At 50.7% G+C, this 18,004-nt stretch overlaps 1 protein-coding gene across 1 annotated transcript in view; it reads left to right on the top strand.

Moving 5' to 3' along the window:
• Window positions 1-15,864, top strand: part of Ppil2 (peptidylprolyl isomerase like 2) — a 36,056-nt gene extending 20,192 nt beyond the window's left edge. Inside the window, exons 6-20 of the mRNA XM_048343388.1 lie at window positions 2,744-2,795; window positions 5,822-5,913; window positions 6,486-6,575; window positions 7,196-7,271; window positions 8,817-8,977; window positions 9,961-10,036; window positions 11,039-11,145; window positions 11,589-11,678; window positions 12,025-12,058; window positions 12,615-12,732; window positions 14,012-14,068; window positions 14,643-14,715; window positions 14,803-14,865; window positions 14,989-15,125; window positions 15,640-15,864. Of these exons, the coding sequence (XP_048199345.1) occupies window positions 2,744-2,795; window positions 5,822-5,913; window positions 6,486-6,575; window positions 7,196-7,271; window positions 8,817-8,977; window positions 9,961-10,036; window positions 11,039-11,145; window positions 11,589-11,678; window positions 12,025-12,058; window positions 12,615-12,732; window positions 14,012-14,068; window positions 14,643-14,715; window positions 14,803-14,865; window positions 14,989-15,125; window positions 15,640-15,736 (1,323 nt within the window). The 3' untranslated portion in view covers window positions 15,737-15,864. The remainder of the gene's footprint in view (window positions 1-2,743; window positions 2,796-5,821; window positions 5,914-6,485; window positions 6,576-7,195; window positions 7,272-8,816; window positions 8,978-9,960; window positions 10,037-11,038; window positions 11,146-11,588; window positions 11,679-12,024; window positions 12,059-12,614; window positions 12,733-14,011; window positions 14,069-14,642; window positions 14,716-14,802; window positions 14,866-14,988; window positions 15,126-15,639) is intronic.
• Window positions 15,865-18,004: the final 2,140 nt, after the last annotated feature.

The following is an 18,004-nucleotide window of genomic DNA, read 5'->3' as shown; positions in this document are numbered from 1 at the left end:
CCTTCCTGCATCTGCCCTGGGCCTTCCCCACACTGGCGTGGCAGTGGTTGCCAGGATGTAAGCCCTGAGCCAGGAGTTCCCCAGGAGAGGCAACTTGGTCTTCTCCCAGGGTCTCCACAGGCCCCTTACTTCCTCCAGCAGAGGTGAGGTATGTTCTTCCTTGAGCCCAAAGACTTTAGCATAATTTCTATGCAAGAGGCAAACTAAGACATTTACAGAAACATTGGCAAATAGTATCTGTAACTTTGCCATCACAACCATCATACACATCCCTAGCCTATGGGTATATTTATACACACACATACACATGTGTTTTTATTTTATTTATTTTTTTGGTGCTCATATATACCACCACTGAACTACATTGCTGGTTCACTTTACGTGTGTGTGTCTGTGGCATGGATCCTGGGGCATGAACCAGGGCCTAAGCACTGCCCCGAAGCTTTTTTGTTCAAGGCTGATACTCCACCTCTTGAACCACAGCTCTACTTCTGGATATTTGGTGGTTAATTGGAGATAAGAGTTTCGTGAACATTCCTACCTGGGCTGGCTTCAAACCTTAATCCTCTGATCTTAGCCTCCTGAGTAGCTAGGATAACAGGAATAAGACACTGGCACTCATCTTCTTTCAGTTTTTTTTTTTTTTTGTTGTTGTTGTTGCCAGTCCTGGGTACTAAACTCAGAGCCTGGGCACTGTCCCTGAGCTTCTTTTGCTCAAGGCTAGTGCTCTACCACTTGAGCCACAGCACTACTTCTGGCTTTTTCTGTTTACGTGGTACTGAGGAATCGAATCCAGAGCTTCACGCATGCTAGGCAAGCACTCTACCACTAAGCCACATTCCCAGCCCCTTTTCCTTCACTCCCCCCTCTTCGATCTCTTCCTTCACTTTTAATGCTTAGGTTTCTTAAATGTTTATACAACAGAATAAGCTAAACATTGGATACTCCACTAGCATTAAAAATACCGAGGTATTAACCAGACCAAAGAAGCAAAAGGCCTCTACGCTATAAGTTATAAAACATTTCAGAAAGAAATTGAAGATCATCAAAAGATGAAAAGACCTCCCATGCTAATGGATTGGCAGAATTAATTTTATGGAAATGGTCCTAGTGCCAAAAACAGCCTACAGATTCAGTAAAATAACTAATCAGAATTCCAATATTATTCCTCATAAAATTAGAGAAATCCACAATTTCATAGGGAAACTTATAAAAGATCCCAGGCAGCAAAAGCAATTCTGAGTAAAATACAACAGCCTTGGAGACAGAATAATATCAGGAGTTTTGGAAATAATCTGTGCTTACCATAAGAAGGTTTAGGCATGTAGTTCACTGGTCCAGCATGTGCTTAGCATATGCAAGGTCTTGGGTTCAATCCCTAGTCCAAAAAAAAAAAGAAAAAGTTCAGATGGGTGCTGGTGGCTCAAGCCTGTAATCCTAGCTACTCAGGAGGCTGAGATCTGAGGATCATGGTTCAAAGCCAGCCTGGGGGCTGGGGATATGGCCTAGTGGCAAGAGTGCCTGCCTCATATACATGAGGCCCTGGGTTCGATTCCCCAGCACCACATATACAGAAAATGGCCAGAAGTGGCGCTGTGGCTCAAGTGGCAGAGTGCTAGCCTTGAGCAAAAAGAAGCCAGGGACAGTGCTCAGGCCCAGAGTCCAAGCCCCAGGACTGGCAAAAAAAAAAAAAAAAAAAAGCCAGCCTGGGCAGGAAAGGCCGTGAGATTATTGTTTTGTTTTTGTTTTTTTGTTTTTTGAGCCACAGCGCCACTTCTGGCCATTTTCTATATATGTGGTGCTGGGGAATTGAACCCAGGGCCTCATGTATACGAGACAAGCACTCTTGCCACTAGGCCATATCCCCAGCCCCAAGGCTGTGAGATTCTTATCTTCAGTTAATCACCAGAAAATTGGAAGTGGCACTGTTGCTCAAGTGGTAGTGCGCTAGTGTTGAGCTGAAGAGCTCAGTGACAGCGCCCAGGTCCAGAATTCAAGCTTCATACCAACAAAAAAGGCTGGAAATAATATGGTAATATGGGAATAATATGGTAGAGTGTTTGTCTTGCATGCATGAAACCCTTGATTTGATTTCTCAGCATCACATATATAGAAAAAGCCAGACATGGTGCTATGGCTCAAGTGGTAGAGTGCTAGCCTTGAGCAAAAAAAAAAAAAAAAGCCAGGGACAGTGCTCAGGCCTTGAGTTTAAGCCCCAGGACCGGCAAAAAAAAAAAAAAAAAAAAAAAAAGAATAAGCTGGGAATATGGCCTAGTGGCAAGAGTGCTTGCCTCATATACATGAAGCCCTGGGTTCGATTCCTCAGCACCACATATATAGAAAAGGCCAGAAGTGGCACTGTGGCTTAAGTGGCAGAGTGCTAGCCTTGAGCAAAAAAGAAGCCAGGGACAGTGCTCAGGCCCTGAGTCCAAGCCCCAGGACTGGCAAAAAAAAAAAAAAAAAAAAGAGTAAAAGGAAGTTCAGACATTGTGGAAGTCTCAAACCAAGTTTATCCTCCACAGTCTTATCCTTCAGCTTAGGGTCACTCGTGGGATTTGTCAGTGTTTGTGTCTATTAACTTGAGTTCTATTTACAACCTTGGGGAGGACAACAGATTTCATAAACACAACTCCCAAGACATGTAGTTCTACAGCTCCTTTTGAGTCTTAGCTGCAACCTAGGGCTTCCAGAAGTCTGAAAACTGCTTCACATTCTTACTCCTTGTTCATTATTTATCTTCTAGAAACTTGATGCAAAATCCCTGATCATTCTGAACTTTGCCAAAAACAATGAAGGTGAGTCCCTGTCAGCCAGTTCTATGACTGGCCCTTAGAACCTCACGACCCCTGTTGTCACCAAATTTTTGTATGTTGTAGTTGTTCCTTCTCCCCTTTCTTCGCCCCCCCCACCCCCTTTTTTTTTCTTGTTGGTTCCGTTTGAAGGGGATTCTTTCTCTCACTTGGCTTGCACACAGCTGTTGATCTGCCTGCCGCATGAGCCATATTTCCAATTCAGCTTTTTTGTTGCTTAATTAAAGATAGAGTCTTGCATACTTTTCTTCACTGGCTGGCCTCCAAATCTCAGACTCCTACAAGCATGAGCCACGGGCACTTGGCCTTTTTTTTTTTTTTTTCCGGTGGTAGTATTGGGGGTTTGAACCCAGGGTGCTCTACTACTGAGCCATATCTCCAGCCCCCACTCATTTGTTTCTTTCCGGTCAATGTAGATACTTGCTTTGAATTTCTCAAAAGATGTTACATTAATTTTCTAATGAGGATTGAATTCAGGACTTACTTGCTAGGCAGTTACTGTACCATTTGAGCCATGCCTCTAGCCCTTTTGCTTTTGGTTTCTAGGTAGTCTCTTGTTCTTTCCTTTGTTCTTTGTTTTTGTTTTTTTTTTCCACATCTGAGACTGGGACTAAAACTTGGTACCTGATGCTTTTATTCATTGGCTGTTGTTCTACCAACTGAACCACGCCTCCAGCCCTTTGTTCTTTTACCTAGTTGGCTTAGAACTGTGATCTTTTCTATCTCTCTACCTTCTGTGTATCTGGGATTACAGGCATATACCACCATGTTCAGCTTGTTTTTGAGATAAGGTCTGGTGCTAACTTTTTCCTGACTGACCTCCAGCCCCCCACCCCCTCCCTGCCTCTGCCAGATAGCTAGGGTTACAGATGTGCATACCACACCAGACCCTCACATGACTTCTTAAAGATCCACATAGTTAAACGGGGGTAAGCAAGGATGGGACCTCAGGTATTGGGCACTTTTCCCTATCAAAGACAGGCCATTGTGTGCTGCTGGTGGCCTTTGAGGGCAAAGTCATGCCTTACAGGGCAAAGGCTACCTCTGGCTGAGGCCATTGTCTATTCATTCACTGAAGACAAACTGCTTAGGCTGAGACCATGGTAGGCACCTGGGTTGTGGTGTGGGAGGTCTAGAGGGATTTGTAGATGGCTTTGGGCTGGGCTTCTTGTCACCACCAAGCCTAGCTTAGGAACCTCTTGCTTTTTTTTCTTTCTGTGCTGGTCCTGAGGCTTAAACTCAGGGCCTGGGCACTGTCCCTAGGCTTTTTTGCTCAAGGCTATCATTTGAACTACAGCTCCACTTCTGACTTTGTGGTGGTTAACTGGAACTAAAAGTCTCATGGCCTTTTTTTACCCAGTCTAGCATTGAATTGTAATCTTCAGATCTGAGCCTTCTGAGTAATGAGGATTATAGGTATAAGCCACTGGCAGTGACTGACCTCTTGCTTTAATTTTTTATTTTAATTTTTTTTGTTTTTTGTTTTTTGGCCAGTCCTGGGCCTTGGACTCAGGGCCTGAGCACTGTCCCTGGCTTCCTTTTTGCTCAAGGCTAGCACTCCGCCACTTGAGCCACAGCGCCACTTCTGGCGTTTTCTGTATATGTGGTGCTGGGGAATCGAACCCAGGGCCTCATGTATATGAGGCAAGCTCTCTCGCCACTAGGCCATATCCCCAGCCTTGCTTTAATTTTTTACTGCCCCACTCTTGTCTCCTAGCCATGTGTCCCCAGCTAAGGCACTGGCCTGCCCTGCTCCCTGCCTGTCCTAAGTGCTGTCTTGCTTGAAGTGCTTTGTGGACTCAGCCCAGGTCTTCTTCTTACCCTCAGGAAAATACCGTTTTTCCCTGAATGAAAGGAGCTTACGTGCTGATGGGAGAGAAAACTAGACAGCAGCAGCAGCAGCAGCAGATCTGTGTATCAGATGCTGGTCTGCACAGGAGGGCTAATGAAGAGAGGGCCATAGGGGACCAGCAGACAAGATTTGTGAGGAGAGCCTATGAGAGGAGGGAGGGAATCAGGTGAAGATTTGGGCAAGAACATTCTAGACAGAAGTACAGTCAGTACAAAAGTCCTAAAATGGGCTTGCACTTGAGGGTGTTCATGCATGGCCAGGAGTCCAGTGTTGGTAGAACATTGTAAGTGAGAGGTGAGGACAGGAGACACAACTGGGGAGGTTGGGGTTGGGGCAGAAGGCAGAGCCGACTTGCAGGACCTGAATGGTTATAGGAAGACCTGGGCTTCTATTCTGAAATGAGAACTACTGAGAGGAAGTATGAAATTTGGCCTTATTTACTTAGGCACTGGTATGGAACCCAGCGTTTTGCACGCAAGCCCTACCACTGAACTACATCTTCTCCCAGCCTGTTTTCTCCTCCCCACCCCCCAGACAGGAGCTCCCTGTGTAACCAAGGCTGACATCTAACTCAAGACCCTCCTGCTTCAGCCTCCTGAGTGCTGAGCAGAAAAGCTCATAAGACTCTATCTCAGAAATCACCAGCAAGGCTGGGAATCTGGCCTAATGGTAGAGTGCTTGCCTTGCATACATGAAGCCCTGGGTTTGATTCCCCAGTACCACATACACAGAAAAAGCCAGAAGTGCTGTGGCTCAAATGGTAGCCTTGAGCAAAAAGAAACCAGGGACAACTCCCTTTTAAAAAAACGTTGTTTTTGAGCTAAGCAGGCTGGTTTTGAATTCTTTTTGTTTTTGTTTTTGCCAGTCCTGGGGCTTGGACTCAGGGCCTGAGCACTGTCCCTGGCTTCTTCTTGCTCAGGGCTAGCACTCTGCCACTTGAGCCACAGCGCCACTTCTGGCTATTTTCTGTATATGTGGTGCTTGGGAATTGAACCCAGGGCCTCATGTATATGAGGCAAGCACTCTTGCCACTAGGCCATATCCCCAGCCCTGGTTTTGAATTCTTGATCCTTCTCCCAAGTAGTTGGCACTACATGTGGGTGCCACCATGTCCTGCTTTGTCATAGTCTCTGAGAGAGCCTTTCTCTGTGCCTTCTAGGGAAGTACCACTGCCCAGTACTGTTCACTGTGTTCACTGACAACACCCACATTGTGGCTATTAGGACAACTGGCAATGTCTACGCCTATGAGGTGGGTGCTGGCGGGGGGTGGGGCACTCCATTGATCTGGCTGAGTGCTAGGGGTGAGTTGTGAGCATGTCTATCCTTGTAGCATTTGCAGTCACCAGTGCAGGGCCTCTGCCAGGCTCTGGCCGTGCAGCCTTTCCACTTCCAGATGGGTCCAGAATTGGGGGTAGATGCCTGAATATGAGGTAATTCTAGCTCCTCATACCCCACAGGGGAGAGTGGTGCTTAGCCCCCTAGGGTAAGGGGAGGTGAAGTCCCTAGAAGGCAGCTGTCCCCAGGCTGGTGGGAGGAGCTCTGGCAGGAGTGGATATAGGGACACACGTTGGTGGGCAGGGTGAGGAGCAGCTTTATAGCACCAAGCTTGCCTGTGGGCCTGTCTGCTCTTGGATATCTGCAGTCTGGGTGGCCAGAGCTGCTCAGGTGACCTGTGCCACTTGCCTGAAGCCCATGGTGGCTTGGGTAGTGCTTGTTGGCAGGGAGAGATGGGCATCTTGTGTGCTTGTTCTCTGGGCCTAATGCTGGCCAGGGTCTAGAGTGGGATTGGACACTAGAACACCAACTTGCTTCTGGCTGCAGGCAGTGGAGCAGCTGAACATCAAGGCCAAGAATTTCCGGGACCTGCTGACTGATGAGCCCTTTTCCCGCCAGGATATCATCACCCTCCAGGTGGGAGTTGCCAACTGCAGGGAGCTCCTGCCCGTAGAGCCTCTCTGCTCACCCTCTACCCAGCTAGCTCTCCTTGCCAGGCCTGGTGGTCTCCTCTCCCAACACCTGCCCATATGTCTCCTCCTCCCCCCTCTGTCACCTTGTGTCTTGCCACTGGCTGCTCCTTCCATCCTCGTCTCACAGCTCCTCCTGTGAAGCCCCTGTCATATCAAGGACCTCATCTCTGTCCCACCTCCATCTCAGCCTCAGAATGGATTGGCTACTCTGCAGGCTGGCTTTGCACTGCCTTCCCTAAGATCAGGGACAGGCTGTCACATGTTTCATGTGCAGCACCAGTATGGGACACGTCTGTGGGTGCAGGTGGATGATGAGAACTTTGATGTAGAAAAGCATGGTGGCCAGGTCCTTCCTGGGGCTTGTCCTGTGGCTACTGAGTCAGTCATGTAGCTGTGTGCCTTGTCCCCACCACCCTTCCTGGGGCAGAGCTTGTCCCTGCTCAGCTCACTAGGGCTCTTGTAGCTGCCAGCCTCTCTCCTATGGGCCCTGGCCCAGCTTTGCACCTGTCTTGCTGTTGAGCTGTAGCCAAGTATTCACACTACTGGGCTCTCTTCTTGCTACAGGATCCCACCAATCTGGACAAATTTAACGTCTCCAACTTCTTCCATGTTAAGAATAACATGAAAGTGTCGGACCCAGGTATGTACAACCAGAAATGCTTTGGGTAGTACAGGTGGTGTTTCTGGGCAAAGTCCTATTTCCTGGCCTAGGGTCTGCAGGCTCTGGCTGTACCCCTAGACCTTGCATTTCCTAAATCCATGCTCAGTGCCAAGTGTCCAGAGACTCAGCTAAAGGCAGTTGAGGAAGTGCCGGCCATTCGCACTCACCATTCCTGGCACAGCTCTGCACATGCTTTTAGCCTCAGTGGTCAAGACAGAGGTATCATAGGATCAGGCCCATATACTGACATGTAGTTAAACTCCTGCCCTCAGGAAGGGTAGTGTAAAGCTGTCCTAGAGAGTGGCTGGTACAGTCTGATTCTTCACTTGGGGAAGCATCCCCACCCCATTTTCTCAGCTCTCTGTGGCAGTTTTGAAGCCATGGATGAGCCAGCATGACTCCTGCCCAGAGAACATTTGAGCAATGCTTTCCCATACCCAGTGTTGGACTATATGAACTAGTTCAGATTTTGGGAGGCTGATCATCACATGGCTAGGGAGAGCTGAGTGGGAGACTGAGAGGCTGGGAGCAGGGCCCAAGGATGCTCTCCCCCATAGGGGCCACAACCTAGCTTTTTTAAACTCTGTACTGGGATTTGAAATCAGCGCCTTATGCTTGCTAGGTAGTCTCTGTCTCTCTCTCTCTCTCTCTCTCTGTGTCTTTCTCTCTGTGTCTTTCTGTCTGTCTGTTTCTCTCTCTCTCTCTCTCTCTCTCTCTCTCTCTCTCTCTCTCTCTCTCTCTCTCTCTCTCTCTCTCTCTCTCTCAGTCCTGGGCGCTGAACGCTCTACCACTTAAGTCACAGTGCCACTTCCGGCTTTTTCTGTTTATGTGGTACTGAGGAATTCAACCCAGGGCTTCATGCATGCTAGGCAAGCACTCTACCACTAGGCCACATCCTGAGCCTTGGCAGTATTTTTGAACATCTCTAGTTCTTTTCTGTGCTAGTTATTTTTGAGGTAGGGTCTCACTGTGTAGGACTACACCTGGACCATAGTCTTACTATTTTTGCCTTCCTGCTATAGTTGGGATAATAGATACACACCACTATGTCCAGTTTCTCCCATTGAGGAGAAGCCTCATAGATTGTTCTGCCTGAGCTGGCCTTGAGCCTCGGTCTTCCTAATCTCGGCTTTCATGTAGCTAGAATGATAATTGCCTAGTAAGGATAACCATTAAAGTTACAAAATTAAAATGTATACTGTAAGATGACTATAATATACAGGTAAATAAAAAAAGGAGATAGAGGTTAATGCTAATAAGCCTTCCCTCCCATTTAAGCCTCTTGCTGGTTGTGTGAAGAGGATCCCTTTGGGTCTGGGACAGGCACCATGGCACTGTATTCCATGCGCTATTCGCACAGAGCTGCTGTGTTGTGACCCGGGGCCTACACCATGGCTGAGAGCCCTGGTCTAACTTGTCAGTGATTCTGTGACCATCTGCTCTAGATATCGGTTCCCATTGCACCCATCTGTAGACACTACTGGAATTCAGCTGCTCAAGGCCTCTTTCTACTCTGTTTTATAGATGAGGAAAAGGCCAAACAGGACCCATCTTACTATTTGAAAAACACAAATGCTGAGACCCGAGAGACCCTGCAGGAGCTCTACAAGGAATTCAAAGGGGATGAGATCCTAGCAGCCACAATGAAGGCCCCGGAGAAGAAAAAAGTGGACCAACTGAATGCTGTGAGTGGACAACTATCATGGCCTCCCTGAGCCCAATGAGATCATCTCTGGGGAGACACTCATAAATCTTGGGTATATTTGGAAGAGAGGTGGCTGATACACCTATCCCCTTCCCCCTCAGCTGCTGGGCCCTGGATACTCAGATCCCCAGGGCTGCTGAGATGTAGGGAACGGTTGCCCAGCCCCTCACGCTGGGTATGAAATGAATGAGCTGGGGGCCATCTAGGAAAGCTGCTTCACCTGAGGAAGTACAGCTTTGCCCCTGGTCCCTGGTTCAAGCTAGGATGGCTGGCATTGGGGGTGAAGGACCCCCCCTCCTTTTTTGGGGGAGTGAAGGACCCGCCCTCCTTTTTTTGTTCTTGGGCTTGCACTCAGGACCTGGGCACTGGACAGTTACATATAAGCTTTTCTGTTCAAGGCTAGCACTCTACTGCATTGAGCCACAGTGCCACATCCAGTTTTGGGGTGTTTAATTGGAGATAAGAGTCTCGCAGACTTTCTTACCCAGGCTGGCTATGAACTGTGATCCTTAGAGCTCAGCCTCCTGAGTAGCTATAGCATTACAGGTGTGAGCCCCAGGTAGGTGGGTTTTTTTTTTTGTGGCTTTTTTGCTAGTCCTAGGGCTTGAACTCAGGGCATGGGCACTGTCCCTGATCCTCTTGGTGCCATGCATGCTAGGCTACATTCCCAGCCCTAGAAAGAATCTTGCAAGCACCTTGTACTCCTGTTTCTGGAGAAGGCTGGTTGGTTCTTATATTTTATTCCCAGGGTTTGACTTAGTGTCATCAGTTAGAGCTCAGTTGAGGCCATGGGGCCTCACTTTAGCCTCTCACTCTAGTGCCATTACTGTACCCCTTGTCCTCCAATCCTTGCTGGCTCCTACATTTAAATAAGGCTGTCATCTGAACCTGTGGGTGGTAATTAGGGAAGCTGTCCTGGAGGAGGTGCTGGGCAGGGTCTAAGCAGTGTGGTTCTTCTGGCAGGCCCACTATTCCACGGGGAAGGTCAGCGCTTCCTTTACCTCCACTGCCATGGTGCCGGAAACAACTCACGAAGCAGGTACCCCCTCTTTGGTCCCCAGGCATGTGAGTTCACGTGTCACCAAGCAGGGCTTCCCCACCACTGTCATGCCTGCCCCTCAGGGTGGACAGTGTTCTTGCAAGGTGAGTTTTGTGTCAGGTGTGAGACTAGAAAAGCACAAGCTTGACCAGGAAGTGCTGTCCTCACCATGTGACCTGCCTCCTGCCCCTAGGTTCCTGTTCCTTAAGGCCCCTGGGCCTTTAGCACCCAGGCTGTCCTTGACATTGACCTTCTGGGTTCTCTTCTTGGGTGCCAGTGGCCCACACTGTCACCCAAGTCCTGTGTTGCTCCTCAATCCATGCATTTTTATCATTATTCTCCTCTCTTTTTGTTTTTTTTTTTTTGCCAGTCCTGGGGCATGGACTCAGGGCCTGAGCACTGTTCCTGACTTCTTTTTGCTCAAGGCTAGCACTCTACCTCTTGAGCCACAGTGCCACTTTCTATATATGTGGTGCTAAGGAATCAAACCCAGGGCTTCATGTTTATGAGGCGAGCACTTTACTAGGCCATATTCCCAGCCCCTCTCCTCCTCTCCTTTTAGTGCTGGTCCTGAGACTCAAATTTTGGGCTTGGGCATTGTCTTGAGCTTTTGTGCTCAGGGCTAGCACTCTACCACTTGAGTCACAGCTCAACTTATGGCTTTTTTTGGTACTTAGAGATGAGTCATGGAGTTCCTTGCTTCAGTCCTTTGATCTCAGCCTTTTGAGTAGCAGGATTACAGGTGTGAATTTCTAGCACCTGGCAAGAGTCCTCTTTTTGAGCCCTGTTTGCCCTGTGGCCCCTAACCCTGTAGTGTCCAGGCAAGCCTAGGTGAGTGACATTGCTAGGGCAGATTCACGCCCTCTGGTCCTGTGCTCTCCCCAGCTGGGAGAGCTGTGGAGCTGGGCCTGTGGATGAGAACATAAGGACATGATGTGGGGCCTGGGTAGTAGGGCTGACCTAGGTCCAGGGCAGGTGCAGAGCTCAGGTCTCTGTTTGTAGCCGCCATTGACGAAGATGTGCTGCGTTACCAGTTTGTGAAGAAGAAGGGCTATGTACGACTGCACACCAACAAGGGAGATCTCAACCTGGAGCTGCACTGTGATTTGGTATGTGTTGTGGGTGTCCCCTCCACCGAATGCAAGGTCATTTGGGGGTCAACTGTTAGCTGTGTCTTAAATACAGAGCTGCAGTTACATGTGCTTATAGAAAATCCTATCTGCCCAGGAGGATACTGAGGTGCCCTGGCTTCCTTCCTTGGGCTCTTAGCCTGGCACGTTTCCTGGCTGCCTGGTGGGTACACGTGCAGGCATGAATGCATCCCAGTAGAGGGTCTCAGCTCCTATGCTGCTCCACAGTGGGTCACACAGCTACAGGGGTCCTGTTGTTGCTCTGGGCTCTCCCTTGCCCTGTTGGGGCTGGATTGGACTAAGGTTTCTGGGGCTCTGTAGCTCGTGAAGCTGCCCTTCCTTGCTGCATGATAGACGCACGTGCTTTTGTGATTCTGCTGGTGGCTGCTTGTGCCTCACGGAAATATTGGGCTGTTTTGCAGACACCAAAAACCTGTGAGAACTTCATCAAGCTCTGCAGGAAGCACTATTACCATGGCACCATCTTTCACAGGTCCATCAGGAACTTTGTGGTGAGGGCAAAAGGCAGCAGCATCCACAGATGGGTTTGTAGATATGAGGGGCCTTGGGAACCAATTGCACTTGTCCCTGCCTTGCCCAGGGACCTGGGCTAGGCTGTGGTGCCAGGGCATGGCAGGACCTGTCACCAGGCAGGCTGGACTTCCAGTGCCAAGTCTGGGAAGACCTGGGTTCTGGCAGAGGTGATCTGAAAGGCCCTTGTCCTCACTGAGGCCCAGACCCTCTCAGGAGTTCATGGAGTAGGTGGGGAATGTATTGTCAGGGCTGGCAGTGAATGGTAGGCCTTAGGCTGGAGCAGGTACCTCAGGCTAACTTGCTCACTGGCTTTTATTCTTGCAGATCCAAGGTGGTGACCCCACAGGCACTGGCACAGGTAAGTAACAATACCTGACCTGTCCCTGACAGCTTTGGCTACTCTGTGGGCCTGGGGGCCAGGTGGGCAGGGGCGCATATGTGGAATCTGACACTAGGGGTAAAGTTGCAACTCAGCCTTGGCTCTGTGCCACCTGAGGCATGTCCCTTGGGTTTTCCATCTTGAGGTGACTGTGAAGTCTCCATGGTAGGTAGAGAGAATGCTGCCTCCTCTTGGTGCCACCAGAGCCCATCAGGACTCAAAGGGAGGCTTGAAGGCCTGAGATCATTGACTGACTTCCCTCCTGCTTCCTCTTCCCTGCTTGGCCAGGTGTATGAGCTCAGCCCCCACCTTGCCCTGTGCGGTGTGGTGAGGCAGCCTTACGGCTTTGAACCTTAGTCCTCATTCCCATGAAGGCAGGATACATGGACAGCAGCTAGCTTTCAGGGAGGTTGGCTGTGGGCACCTCAGAGCCCACAGTGATGTCTCTTCAAAGAGGCATACATCAGTGAATGCCTGATGTCTCCTAGGCTCAGGTTCCTGTGGCTGCTAGCTGACTGCACTTCTTCTGTTCCAGGGGGGCAATCGTACTGGGGAAAGCCCTTCAAAGATGAGTTCCGGCCCAACCTCTCTCACACAGGCCGTGGCATCCTCAGTATGGCCAACTCGGGACCCAACACCAATAAGTCTCAGTTGTGAGTCTTCCCCCTATTATAGCAGGCTTGTTGTGGGGGGTGGGGAGGGTCTTCTGATCTCCTGGGTTTTGTCAGGTTGTGCTGAGTCTGAATGAAAGCCAGTGTGCAGCATATCTAGGCCAAGTATGCTCCTGCTATGGAAGAAGGAGCCCATGCCAAGCAAAACTGGGGGCAGAGCAAGTGCCTGTGAGAACTGGCTCTCATTGGAGGGGTGGCGCTGACAGAACCAGAGCTGTTTTGAGTGGCCAGGACACCGGATGGATGTGTTGGAAGGGAAGTGGGTAGGGCACAGGCAGCCAGGTGGAGGTGCTGGGAGACAGTGGCTTGGGGTAGAGGAAGGACTCTGTCAAGTGTGGCTGTAGGGGAGGGCTGGCAGTGCCTATAGATGCCTGGCCATGTGTGTTGGAATATTGTGAAATAGGCATACATTATTACATTTGTCCACCATCTAAGAATGAGGCTTGATTTAATGTCTTTTCTTTTTCTTTCATTTTGCCAATCCTGGGGCTTGAACTCAGGGCCTGGGCACTGTCCCTGGCTTCTTTTGTTCAAGGCTAGCACTCTACCACTGGAGCCACAGTACCACTTCGGCTTTTTCTGTTTATGTAGTGTTGAGGAATCGAACCCAAGGGCTTCATGCATGCTAGGCAAGCACTCTTCCACTAAGCCACATTCCCAGTCCAGAAGGCCTTTTTTTTTTTTTTGCCAGTCCTAGGCCTTGGACTCAGGGCCTGAGCACTGTCCCTGGCTTCTTTTTGCTCAAGGCTAGCACTCTGCCACGTGAGCCACAGCGCCACCTCTGGCCATTTTCTGTATATGTGGTGCTGGGGAATTGAACCGAAGGCTTCATGTATACGAGGCAAGCGCTCTTGCCACTAGGCCATATCCCCAGCCCCCAGAAGGCTTTTTCTTAATAACACATTTGGATTGTTTTAATTCACCCTGACAGCCTGGTTCAGAGCTCATAATAGAGCTGTACTTGTGTTGGTCCCTTCCAAAATCCCAGCCACCTCCTCAAAATAGCTGTATGGCCATGTTCTGGGACAGGGCCTACCCAACTGCAGGTTGGCACCAGCCAGGAGGACCATGTTTTGGGCTCTGGGAGCTGGAGGTCCTGGCACAGACCTGCAGTGGTTGGGTGGCTGGTAAGATGTGCCCATTGGGATGTAGTGTCTGCAGAGTGGGCCCTGGGCAGTCTCCTGTGTGGACCCAGCAGCTGGCAAGAAGGGGTGGGCTGAGCTGAGCCCACAGCTTTCCTGACCCTCTTGTCCTTCTCCAGCTTTATCACATTCCGCTCCTGTGCTTACCTGGATAAGAAGCATACCATCTTTGGACGGTAAGAGCAGCTGCTTTGTGGCTGTCTTTTCCCTAGACATATACTTGAGCTCAATAGGTCCATGTTATGACCCTGCCAGGGATTATGGTGTGCAGAGTGGGGACCTGACAGGTTTCTGTGGAAGGGAGCTTAGTTCTTCACACCTGACAGGCTGTGGAAGGAGATGAGTCCTAGCCCAGCCTGGCCAGCTGCCCTGGCTCAGACCCTCTGCCCTCATCTTGGGCATCTTCCCATCCTCTAGTCTGGCTTGGCAGGTTTTCCCATAAAGACCCAGATGGTATTCTAGTTTGGTGGGCCATACAGTCTGCAACAACTTAATAAGGAAGCAAGTGGTATAGTTTTCTCCAGGTAGCACTTTACTCACCAGCCTGGTGAGAACTGGATCTCTTGTGGCTGTGGGCTGCTAACCCACCTCTTGTGACTGGCAGCCCTGTTGTCGTCCAAGGACCGTCAGGTTCTTCTGAGCATTGGCATCTTTGTGGGGCCCTGCCCCGTGGGCCATTCCCCATCCTAGTACGCATAGAGGTGTCCTATCTTGGATATTTGCAGACCCATCTCTGCCTCTCCACTTCAGGGTTGTTGGGGGCTTTGATACGCTGACAGTCATGGAGAATATAGAAAGTGACCCCAAAACTGACCGACCTAAGGTAAGTGCCCAGGGAGAACAGAAGGACCGTCCTGAGTACTGACTGGGAGGAGGCTGTACCCACTCACTGCTCCCCATCTGCTGCCAGGAGGAGATCCGCATCCACACCACCACAGTATTCGTGGACCCGTATGAGGAGGCAGATGCCCAGGTGAGGACATGGTGTGGCACCTGGGGCACGCCTCTGAGCATGTGTCCTTCCTAGCCGGGGCAGGAGCAGGATAGCCCTGCCCCTGAGGTGCTCTGGCTCAGCTACAGTCCTGTTCCTCCCCAGATTGCCCAGGAGCGGAAGAAGACACAGCTTGAAGAGGCCCCAGAGGCCAAGGTCAAGGCCAGCCAGCCCCAGTCTGGTAGCCAAGGCCCCCAGACATACCGTCAGGGGGTGGGCAAGTACATCAACCCAGCAGCCACGTAAGTGCCACCATCCATGTGCCTCCAAGACAGCTGGAACCATTCTCCAGTGTTCTCAACAAGGGCAGATCGAGTGGTGGTTAGAAAACCATGTGCACTTGTTGAGGGGCTGGGGATATAGCCTAGTGGCAAGAGTGCCTGCCTCGGATACACGAGGCCCTAGGTTCGATTCCCCAGCACCACATATACAGAAAACGGCCAGAAGCGGCGCTGTGGCTCACGTGGCAGAGTGCTAGCCTTGAGCGGGAAGAAGCCAGGGACAGTGCTCAGGCCCTGAGTCCAAGGCCCAGGACTGGCCAAAAAAAAAAAAAAAAAAAAAAAAAGAAAACCATGTGCACTTGTTGAGACTGAGCTTGTACAGCCAGAGGGGTCAGCCATGCAGGTCTGGGCAGGCTTCTGTGCAGGCTGAGGCTGGGGACCTAGAGAAAATCACCGAGGGAGTCGCAGAGCGCATGCACAGATCCTGGCACAGCTCAGACCTGGCATCGCTGGCAGCTGGAGTCTCTCTTTTCAGGAAACGGGCTGCAGAAGAAGAGCCATCAACCAGTGCAGCTGCCTCTGTGGCCAAGAAAAGGCCCAGCCGGGGTTTTGGAGACTTCAGCTCCTGGTAGCAGTGGGCGGCCACCCTGGGTCTGGGTAGGGGTGCAAGGATGGCAGGCTGTGTCCACACCACTGTGTCCTCTGCCCTTGTGAGCTGCCTGACAGGCTCGGATTCAATAAAACCCTTGCCTGTTGCCCATTCCTGGCCCCTGGGAGGCTGTGGTCTTCTCATCCCTCACCTGGGAGGAGTCTGGCCCCTTCCTCAGGCTTGAGCCAGCCTTTTGGGCCTGACTTTCCACCTTGCCTACGGTGCTGCTTGCTATCTGTAGGCAGGCTAGGATTGACAAAATTGGGTCCCCACCACGTTTTCCTGTCCTCTCCTGTCATCTTAAGGATGATCCACGTGCTTATTAAGTATGGTCACCTGACCAGTGCTACCATCTAGGACTTTATGAGAAATACAAATTCTCACCACTGGGTGTCGAGGTACATGTCAAGGCTGAAAGCAGAGATGGAGTTCCAGGCCATCTTGAACAACATGGCAAGACCATGTCTCAACAAAACAAATGTCAGGCTCTAGAGCTGACCCTATGGCAGAGCTTGAACTCCGCAGTTGAGGTCTATAAGCTGGTGGGCTTTACAAACCATTTCTAGCTACTGCCTGTTGCTTGGGCTGGGCTTACCACCCTGTTAGCTGCTCTACCGCTCCTGTCAGCCATTCCTGCAAGAGGCTAATAGCTCCTGTGTTGGAGGACAGCTGGGAGTTCCGCTGCTGAGGCTCCCTGCTCTGAGCCAAGCCCGTCACCACCTTCTCTGGCTTAGCCTGTGCCAGTCCCCATCTCAGGACCTGCTATCTCATCTTCACCCAGGGGCTTCTTCAGGAGTGTGGGGGAATATGACCTAGTGGCAAGAGTGCTTGCCTTGCATACATGAAGCCCTGGGTTCCATTCCTCAGTACCACATATGTAGAAAAAGCCAGAAGTCGCACTGTGGCTCAAGTGGCAGAGTGCTAGCCTTGAGCAAAAAGAAGCCAGGGACAGTGCTCAGGCCCTGAGTCTGGCAAAAAAAAAGTGTGGGGGCAGTGTCATAGCAGTCTGGCTTGCATCCCACTTGATGTCCAGCCTGGCCTGGGTTCCCTGTTGTCTTTGTGTTACCACTTCTTTCCAGTTTTTATCAGATTTAACTTAAGCTTGATTCTTTTTCTTCAAGTTCTTGAATTTTCAAAGATTCAAAAGCTCTTGATTCTAGAACCTAACTTGGCCCTTGATTTTTTCACCTCTGAAACGAAGTCCTTTGTCTCTTGTGGCAGGCAGGGCGGGCCTCCCCCACTCTGTCCTTGCTCACTTCCACATGGCTGCCGAGTGAGCTGGAGGCACCTTTGTCTTCCGCCATCTTCATGCTTGTCATTGGCTGTTATGCCTTGCCTGCAGCCCCCTGCCTCTACAGTGACCGCCTAGCCCACCTTCCCAGTCGTCTACCAGCTCTGACTCCAGGCCATCTGATGCCTCACAGCAGCGCTAGGGCTCAGCAGGATGCTGACTTCCCAGGTGGCTATGCACCTGGTGGCCTCTGACACAACACTAGGGTGCTCAGGTGTGGATGGGGCCCTCCTGGGGTTAGAATAGTTCATCTGTGGGGACCCAAGGACTGGCTCTTCAGGACAGACAGAGGCAGCAGTTGTCCTAATTGTATTCCTGCACTTTTTTCCTGGCCGTACTTAAAAGCTCCCATCCAGGGCTGGGGATATGGCCTAGTGGCAAGAGTGCTTGCCTCGTACATGGGGCCCTGGGTTCAATTCCTCAGCACCACATATACAGAAAATGGCCAGAAGTGGCGCTGTGGCTCAAGTGGCAGAGTGCTAGCCCTGAGCAAGAAGAAGCCAGGGACAGTGCTCAGGCCCTGAGTCCAAGCCCCAGGACTGGCCAAAAAAAAAAAAAGCTCCCATCCAGAATGTGACAGAGAAGCAGCACCCCAGCAGCCCTGGACCCCTGAGTCACTCAGACTCTGTGAGCCCTGTGCTCTCACTGGGCATTCTGGAAGCTAGGCTCATCCCTCCATATGAAGGCACAGGCTCCTGAACAGTCAGCGAGCACTATACACAGCCAAAAGCTGGACATCAGAAGCTTTATTTTTAAGCCTTACAAAGATAACAGGACCAAAAGGGTGGCCAGGGATGTGGGAGCTGAAGGTGGTGCGCGTGCTGGAAGCCTGGCGGTCCTGCTCCTCATGGCTAACTTGCAGCTGCCTGCAGGCTGCTGCTCGTTTGCCCCCTGCCTGCCCCTCTCGCCTTAGCCAGCAGCAGCCTGTGCCTGCCCCGGGGAAGGCCACGTCCTCACCTC

Source organism: Perognathus longimembris, chromosome 3 (genome assembly GCF_023159225.1).
Source record: "Perognathus longimembris pacificus isolate PPM17 chromosome 3, ASM2315922v1, whole genome shotgun sequence".
Taxonomy (NCBI): Eukaryota; Metazoa; Chordata; class Mammalia; order Rodentia; family Heteromyidae; genus Perognathus; species Perognathus longimembris.
Note: the sequence above shows the minus strand (reverse complement) of the source record. Positions and strands in the feature narration are given on the sequence as shown.